The sequence below is a fragment of the Vicia villosa genome, linkage group LG5 (assembly GCF_029867415.1).
Source record: "Vicia villosa cultivar HV-30 ecotype Madison, WI linkage group LG5, Vvil1.0, whole genome shotgun sequence".
NCBI lineage: Eukaryota > Viridiplantae > Streptophyta > Magnoliopsida > Fabales > Fabaceae > Vicia > Vicia villosa.
In genome coordinates, this window is record NC_081184.1 from 144,684,703 (window position 1) to 144,694,136 (window position 9,434).

A 9,434-nucleotide genomic window follows, 5' to 3' on the forward strand; every position below is an offset into this window, starting at 1 on the left:
ATTGTTAGAATGAGAGCTAGAAAGTTGTTGGTCCTTTCAAAGTGTAGAACCTAGTGCTATTTATACATAAAATTAGGTTAGTAAAAGAATCAATCAATTAATTAATAAATCATAACTCTAAACCAAATATAATTTGATTTTGATTTCTGAAATATTTAACTAATTATGTTGATTCTTTCCTAAACTATACAATTATGCAATATTAAAAAATATGAACAAAATCTTTGCAAATATTTTTTTTAATGATTTTTGGACTAAAATTAGTAAAAATAAAGATTTTAATGAAAAAAATAATAATTTAAAAATGCCTAATAAACAAATACGAAAATAATAATTAAATGATGAAAAAAAATACTATTTTTGATTTTTTTTAATATTTTATGATTTTTGATAATTTTTTGACTAAAAAATACATAAAAGTAAAAATTGACTACTTTAAAAAATGTCTATTTAATTAGTACGAAAATTAAAATTAAAATGATAAAAAAATGCAATTTTTGTGATTTTTGAATAAATGGAAATAAAGTTAGGACTAAAATTAAAAAGCAAGTAAAAGGGAAAATGTTAGAAGTGGGATTCGAGCCCGGGACCTCTCCCTCTTGTACCTTTTAACCTCAAATCCTTACCAACTATGCTATGTCAATTATTCAAAATAAAATAACATTTGCAAATATATGAGGGCAAATTTTGTGGTATGACAGAGTGTTTTATAAAAACCCGAAGGGTTAAATCATTTATTTTATAGTTGTTAACAAATAAAAACATAAATTACATTAGTTGGGATTCAAAGCATGTCTTGAATGGTATATAACCTTGGTTTTTATAAAAATTGAGGTAACAAGTTGTTATTATATATAAATATATATGGCGCGCCTTGAAAAAAAATCTCGATTTTTTTCTGGATGACGTGAAATTTTCTTCATGAAAAGCGTTATTTATTTTAGTGATGATAAATTTCTACATCGATCATGCGATCATTAAGTATCTTCTGAGTATGAAAGATGCTAAACCTAGTCTAATTCGTTAATAGAAGTTTTATCTAGAGATTAGGGATAAGAAGGGTACAAAAGTATGGTTGTGAACTATATATATATATTGATATAAAGAAGGAAAAGTTGACCTTATATGACTTTTCCAAACGACAAATTGTTCGCGCTAATTCATAATGAAATGCCTTGGTACGCTGATTTTGTCAACTACCTTGTAGGTAGAGTCTTACCTTCAAATATAAGCTATCATCAAAAGAAAATGTTCTTTTTACAAATTAAACACTATTATTGGAAAAAACTTCTGCTTTTTAATAGAGGTGCTTACAGAATATTCTAGAGGTATGTCCATAAAGAAGAACTAGAAAGCGTCATAACCCACTATCACGCTTCTACTTATGGTGGACATGCAAGTACATCTAAGAGAATTTCAAAAATCCTTTAAGCCGGCCTTTACTGGCCAAAACTATTTAAAGATGTGCACTTGTTTATTGAGAAGTGTGACTAGTGCCAACACACTAGAAATATTTCTAAAAGGAGTGAGATGGAATTGAATAACATCTTATAGGCAAAGATATCTGATATATGGATATTTTACTTCATAGAACCCTTTTCTTCCTCATTTCGAGAATAATATATACATATAGCGGTCAAGTATGTTTCAAAATGGATTAAGGCTATTTCCTCTCCTACAAATAATACATAAGTAGTTATCAAGCTGTTCAAATAGATAATATTCCCAAGGTTTAGGGTACCGAGATTGGTCTTAAGCGATAATGGATCCCATTTCATCACAAAACAATTTTAAAGGACCAAGAGATGAAATGACAAGCGAATCCTAAAATGGAATTTCAAAGAGGGAAACTTGTCTTCCTATTCAATTCAGTTATGAAATTATTTCCTGGAAAATTGCACTCACGGTTGTCTTCACCCTTCAAAGTAAAGAAGATGACGTAGTATGGAGCGGTTGAGGTATAGAGAAAATCCATTGGTCCGTTCATGGTGAATAGAAAGAGACTAAAGAATTATGTGATTGGTGAAAAGAACCCCCTTGAGGGATTCACAGAAGTAAAGTTGAGGAAACGACTCTAAACAAGCGTTGCGTGGGAGAAAATCCATAGTATTTTTTATTTAATTTTTTCCGTATTTTTTGTAGGAAAATAAAGGAGATCACCAATATACACAAAGAGGTGTATGTAATCATAGCCCAAATAGGCAGAGAATTAAAGGAATGAGAATATAAATTAATGACAAACCAACTAACTTTGAAACCAAAACAAAGGACAAAAAAAGATCAAACTACAACAAAAAATATAGAGGAAAATACGACCTACCTGTAATTGGTAGTTACGGACGTAATCCCAGCCTTAAAAAACCCAAAAACCTGAGAAAATATGGGCAGCTCGTCATTGGGTGTTATGCCCGTAATTTCCTGTGCCCTAAATGCTTTTCTTTTTTAGTGAGATTTATGGCTGGCACTTAATTAAGGATTACAACTGTAATTTTCCAAACATTAATTTTTCTCATAAGTGTTATGCAACATTTTTCTCATTGATGATGGTTCTAGCCATATCTTTGGGAGATCTATTTTTTATTTTCACAACTCCATTTTTGTGTGGATTTCTGTGACATTAGATATTATGGGAAAGTTAATTTTTTCACAATTTTTTTTCATAAGGCTTGTTTTCAAATTCTCCACCATTATCACTTCTAGTAGTTACTATTTGTAAGTATTTTTCAACTTGTACTTGTTTTTAGAACATTGTGAACACGAAATGAGACCCATCCTCGTGTCTTTGAAATTTTATCCATGTCAGTCCGCTATATTCATTGAATATAAATAATCAATAATTTTTTTACCATTAATTAATGCAATTTTAACTGACCTAAACAAATCAATATATAAGAGCTCTAGTGGTCAAGAAGAGAAATTAATTTTTTTTAGAATGAAAGGATTTTTCACAAATTTTCCTTTTAACATAGCTCATAAAGAGCATCTGGTTGATATATTAGATTAGGCCTTCCCCTTACGAGCATAAGATTGTTCTTCTTAGAGATTAATCTCAAGCTATAATGTCCTAATTGTTCACGCCAGAACCATTGCTCTTTGTTCACTGACCTAAAACATTCACCTCTTATTTTTCTAGGTCAAACAACTTTATTTCATAAATTTTATTTCTCCTTGTTTCACCAAAGAGGACAAAACCGTATTTTTGTTACTAATAGCCTTACATGACTTTTTAGTACTCTAGTCTTTTTCCATCAAACATATAAAATTCAGTAAGTAAGAAGTGTCGGTTTCTTCATTGTTATTATTTAAACTTCTAACCAATTTTATTTAAAATATCTCTTATCCTTACACATTTAAATGTTTAAATAAGAGACCAGAGTTCTGTTACCAACAGAAGGTGTGAGAAAAAAACAAAAAAAAAAAACAAAAAGGGAAGAGGGTTGAATTGTGTTAACCGATTGAATGTTGCTTTGAAAGCTTAAGATAAAGAATCTTTGGGGGACATGTGGATTCTAACTTTGCGGGAAATGTGGATACTAAAAAATCTTTGTCGAGTGTTGTGTTTACCTTGTTTGAAATTATTCAAATATGTGTGAAGATACATTGTGATAGTCAAAGTGAAACTCATTATGTTAATTATCAAATGTATCATGAGAGAAAAAATAAAATTGAAATCTATTTTCCCTTCATTAGAGCCATGATTGATTTAAATGAGATTGTGGTTGATAAGGTTGCTTCATAAGTTAATCCGAGAGATATGTTCACTTTCTTACTAAGTCAAGCATTAGAGTGATATTCTTGTAAGTTAATCTTTATTTTACCACTTCGAAAACTTTCAATAACCATAATTCACCGTGAATTCAACTTCACCATAAACGAGTTTTTTTTTAATAAATTTTTACAACAAGTTAAAAGAGTATAAAAAATTGTTAACACTTGGCAGCGGATCATGGGAAAGAAAAATATTGAATGAAAAACTGTATATTATTCCATTGGTTTCTCAGGTCATACATAAGGGCTTATTTATAATAGCCATAGTACAAGTGGGCTTAACCCAGTAATAGAAAAAGAGTCGTTGGGCTGTTACAATTGAAAGAGAATATAAATACTGAATATATTATTATTTAACACCCCCCCTAAAACTGGAATGTATGTTCAACATTCCTAGTTTTGATAACAGAGATTGAAAGATGCCCGAGTGAAGAGGTTTGGTGAATAAGTCGGCAACTTGGTTCTCAGAATTGATAGGCATGAGGTGGATGGTTTTGGCTTGAATTTTGTCGCGGACGAGGTGACAGTCCATTTCGATATGCTTGGTTCGTTCGTGGAAAACGAGATTGGTTGCTATGTGGATGGCGCTTTGGTTGTCGCAATATATGTTGATTGGTGATGGATGAGGGATGGAGAAATCATGGAGGAGAAAGAGAAGCCATTGAGCTTCACAAGATGTGTTGGCCAAGGCGCGATATTCTGCCTCTGATGATGAGCGTGATACGACGAGTTGTTTCTTTGATTTCCAGCTGATGAGGTTGTCGCCGAGGAAGAATGTGAAGCCTGTTGTGGATCTTCTGGTTAGTGGACAAGCCCCCCAATCTGAATCCGTGAAGCCTGTGATAATGAGAGATGACTTGGAACTAAAAAACAGTCCCATGAAGGGAGCATTTTTCAGATATCTGATGATTCTGTGTGCAGCCTGCAGGTGGCATTCCTTTGGAGCAGCCATGTGTTGGCTCAGTCTGCAAACAGAATAAACAATGTCAGGCCGTGAGTGAGTGAGGTAGAGAAGCTTACCAATGAGGACTCTAAATTGAGTTGGGTCGTGTAGTAGGGGATCATTGGGGCTGTCAAGTTTGTGGGAAGGATCCATTGGTGTGGAGGCTGGTTTGGCCCCTAACAAGCTTGTACATTCCAGCAGGTCTAGGCAGTACTTCCGTTGGCAGAGAGTGATCCCTTTCGAGGAACGAGCAATCTCGAATCCAAGAAAATAACGGAGATATCCCAAGTCTTTAATGCTGAATTGGTGATGAAGGGCCTGTTTAATTTGCGAAATATGTCGTAGGCTCGTTCCTGCAAGTATTAAATCATCTACATATGCAAGTACAACAGTGAAGTTAGTGGCAGATTTGTATGTAAATAATGAATAGTCAGCTTTTGATTGAGTGAAGCCAAGGTTTACTAAGGATGTGGTCAGTTTATGATTCCACTGTCTGCTAGCTTGTTTAAGTCCATAAATGGACTTTGTTAACTTGCAGACCATGTTCTTAGCAGCTGGTAAACCTGGAGGACATTTCATGTAAACTTCTTCTGTTAAATCACCATGTAAAAAAGCAGCATTTATGTCAAGTTGATGAACATTCCATTTAAGGGAAGAGGCAATAGATAATAAAATCCTAATAGTTGTCATTTTAATGACAGGACTAAAGGTTTCAAGATAATCTAATCCTTCGGTTTGGTTGAATCCTTTGGCAACGAGGCGGGCTTTGTACCTCTCAATTGTGCCATTAGGGTTGTATTTGTGTTTAAATATCCACTTATAACCGATAGCCTTTTTGTTGTGTGGAAGAGGAGTAAGAACCCAAGTCTTAGTGTCTTTTAAGGACTGTAACTCTTTTTGTATGGCTTGCTGCCAGTTTGGGTCAAGAATGGCAGTGGCATATGTGGTTGGTTCAGTCACAGTGGAGATATTTAAATTAAAAATACGGTGAGATGGTGATAATTTAGTATAGTCAATGAAATGAGATATAGGGTAAGGAGTATTACCTGATTGTAGATGAGAGTTGGAAAAAGGAGTACCTATTAGAAGAGCACAATGATAATCTCTAAGGTAAGAGGGAGGTTTAGAGGGTCTAGAAGATTGTCTTATTGTAGTAGGTGGAGGAGGTAAGGGTGGTGGAGAGGTGGTGGCATTAGATTGAGGTTGAAGGGATGGTGGAGTTTGGACAACATTGTCAGTAGGGAAATGGTTTGTTGGTGAGGGAATATATGAGGTATTAGGGGTTGTTATTATGTAGTCAGTGTGAGCAGTATTTGGAGAATGGTAAATAGGTTGAGGTGAATTGGATTCAGTGCTTTGAAGGGTAGTGAAAGGAAAGATGTTTTCAAAGTGGATCACATCACGAGAGATGAAAATGTTTTTGTTCTTTAAGTCATATAGGAGGCAACCTTTTACACCATTTTGAAATCCAAGAAAAACACATTTTCTGGATCTAGAATCTAGTTTGCTTCTAGAAACGGGTTTGGTACAGGCATAAACAAGAGAACCAAAAATTTTCATGTGCATATAATCAGGAATAACATTGTAAAGTAATTTATAAGGGCAGTCATATTTAAGAAGTTTACTAGGTAATCTGTTTATTATATGAACAACATAAGAAAGAGCATAAGACAAAAAAATATTGGGTGTGTGTGATTGAAACGGGATAGCACGAGTGACCCCAAGGAGATGTTGATGTTTCCTTTCAACAATCCCATTTTACTGGGGTGTATAGACACAAGAAGTCTGATGTTGAATCCCTTGAGAGGCATAATAATGTTTTAAGAGAAATTCAGGCCCATTGTCAGACCTTAAGGTCTTAATGGTGCATTGAAATTGGGTTTGAATTTTTTTAATAAAGGATTGTATTAAAAAGGAAGTTTCAGATTTATTTTTCATTAGAAAAATCCAGCAGAATCTACTATAGTCATCAATGACAGTTAAGAAATATTTGTGTCAAAGTAAGGAAATAGTGGAGATGGGACCCCAAATGTCCATGTGGACAAGATCAAAACATTTGCTACTGCTAGTATAGCTATCAGGAAACGGATTTCGTTTTTGTTTAGCATGAAAACAAGCATCACAAGGAATATCAGATTTAGGCAATTTATGTAAAGGTATGATTTTATTGATATGTTTCAGAGTGTCAAAACATGGGTGGCCAAGCCTGTTATGCCAAAGAGTAAAACTATCTAACATGTTGATATGGGGATGGGGAACATCATATTGGGGAATAGAGGTGTGTGCAGCAGGTAATATCAGTGAGTAAAGGCCTTGGTGGATCCTAGCTGCACCAATCTTCATTAGGGTAAGGTTCCCCTGTATGATGCAAGCAGTGGATGTGAAAGTAAGAGTGCAATCTAAAGACTGGCATAGCTTGGAGACAGAAATGATATTAGTAAAGAAGGTAGGAATATAGAGAATATCGTGTATGTGCAAAACATCAGAAAAATAAACAGAACCAGATTTGTTAGTAGTGACAATAGCTCCATTAGGGAGTTTAATGTTTATGGGAGAAATAGTATTTATGGTTTTAAACATGGACAAGGAGTGGCATACATGATCTGTGGCACCCGTATCTAATAACCAGTCAGAAAATCCTATTTTAGTATTAGATAGAATGATAGGGATCATACCAGAGTGTGAAGTTTGAAGGTGTTGCACTGTATTAGAGTTGGAAGAATCATTTTGTTGAAGAAGGGCAAGAAGAGCACGTTGTTGATCAGCTGTCAGAACGGACTGATTAGAGCATTAATCCGTGTCATCTGGTTTGTCAGCTGTGGAGTCTTCTGTCAAAACTTGAGCAATATGTGGTTTCTTCAAATATGGGGGAAGACCGTTCTTTTTGAAGCAAACTTCGATAGTGTGACCTGGCTTGTTGCAGTAAGAGCAGATCTTGACTCCTTTAGATTGCTGGTATGCTGAACTCTTGGAGGTTTGGTCAGATGAGGGTCCTTTTTGATTGGATTTGTTGATGTAAGCAAGGAGTTTGTCTTTTCCTAGCGGTTGAATGGTTTGTCGTTCTTGTTGAATTAGGAGGGAGAAGACTTTGTTAACGGAAGGTAGCAGATCCATGAGCATGATTTGAGCACGAACTTGTGCGTAGCAGTCATTGAGCCCCTTGAGAAAACGGATAACGTAATCGTTATCGCGGTAGGTCTTAATGGTGGAAGATAGGGAGCAGTGGCACACAGGTTCACAGATACAACTGGGAATGGGGCGAAAATTGTCAAATTCTTGCCATAGTTTCTTTAGAGTGGTGAAATACCGTGTAATGGTTTGGTCACCTTGTTTATGTGCATAAATTTCTTCTTGAAGATTTGAAATACGAAAGATATCACCTTGATGATAGCGTTCATGGAGTTCATCCCAGATCTCCTTTGCCGAATCCATCCATAACACACTTTCAGAGATTTCTTTATCAATTGAGTTGGTGAGCCATGCCATTACCATGTTGTTTCATCGATCCCATGCGAGGTATTTGGAGTCTGAAGATTTGGGACGAGGAAGAGTGCCATCGATAAAACCTAGCTTGTTCTTCGAACGTAGAGCGAGTTTGATGGCTCGTGACCAAGAATGAAAATTGTTGTTGTTGAGAACAGGAGAAACAAGGGATAAACCTGGGTTATCACTGGGGCGCATAAAGAAAGGATCGAGCATGTCAGTTTGGTAGGTTCTGGTTGGGACTCCATTGTTGTTCTTTGGAGTTTTGATTGGAGAGTGTTTCGGAGTGGATGAATCTCCATCGGATTCCATGGAGTAACAGAAAAGAAGAAGAAGAAAAAACGCAAGAAACGACAAGGAAGAGAAGAAGATGGCACGAAAGAAAGAAAAGAACGGGAACAAGAGCAAAGGAATGAAGGGGAAAAAAATCAGCGATAACAAAGAAGATAAGGGTGTGAAGACACGTGAAAAAAAGAGAAAGGTTGAAAAAGATCAGAGGAATCTCACTTCTTCTGATACCATGTTAACACTTGGCAGCGGATCATGGGAAAGAAAAATATTGAATGAAAAACTGTATATTATTCCATTGGTTTCTCAGGTCATACATAAGGGCTTATTTATAATAGCCATAGTACAAGTGGGCTTAACCCAGTAATAGAAAAAGAGTCGTTGGACTGTTACAATTGAAAGAGAATAAATACTGAATATATATATATATATATATATATATATATATATATATATATATATATATAACGTTTATAATTTATAAATAAATAACATTTACAAGTCGTATACACCAAACATGACTTGTATGCTTAGGAAAAAAAATTGAAGTGCAAGTTACATGTGACGCATACAATTAGCATGCTTCATAAAAAATATAAAATTAAATTAAATTATAAAATCATATTTTTCGTGTATGTCACTTGATTTTTTTCCTTCTAAATGTAAATTATGTGTCTTGTATACAACTTGTAATTTATGTTTTTTTATAATGCATAGAAGTCTTATTTCTCATGTGAGTGGAGAAAAACCTAATGGTACCATCTTATTTTCCGGCACAATAAACCATAATTTGAATCGAAAATTTTGTAACTTTTGAATGTTAAGATGCTTTTTGTATTCAAATATCATCATCATGATCATCGACATTTCTCTTTAATCTCTTTTGAGCTGGCATATGTATACTAAATAATGATGATATTAGCAACCCAATATAGGTTAATTATATGTGAGT

At 34.5% G+C, this 9,434-nt stretch overlaps 1 protein-coding gene across 1 annotated transcript; it reads right to left on the reverse strand.

Annotated features, from left to right (window-relative positions):
* Positions 1-7,501: 7,501 nt before the first annotated feature.
* On the reverse strand, positions 7,502-8,203 carry LOC131605662 (uncharacterized). The gene has a single exon (XM_058877995.1). It carries the CDS (start codon positions 8,201-8,203, stop codon positions 7,502-7,504), a length of 702 nt encoding a protein of 233 aa, XP_058733978.1.
* Positions 8,204-9,434: the final 1,231 nt, after the last annotated feature.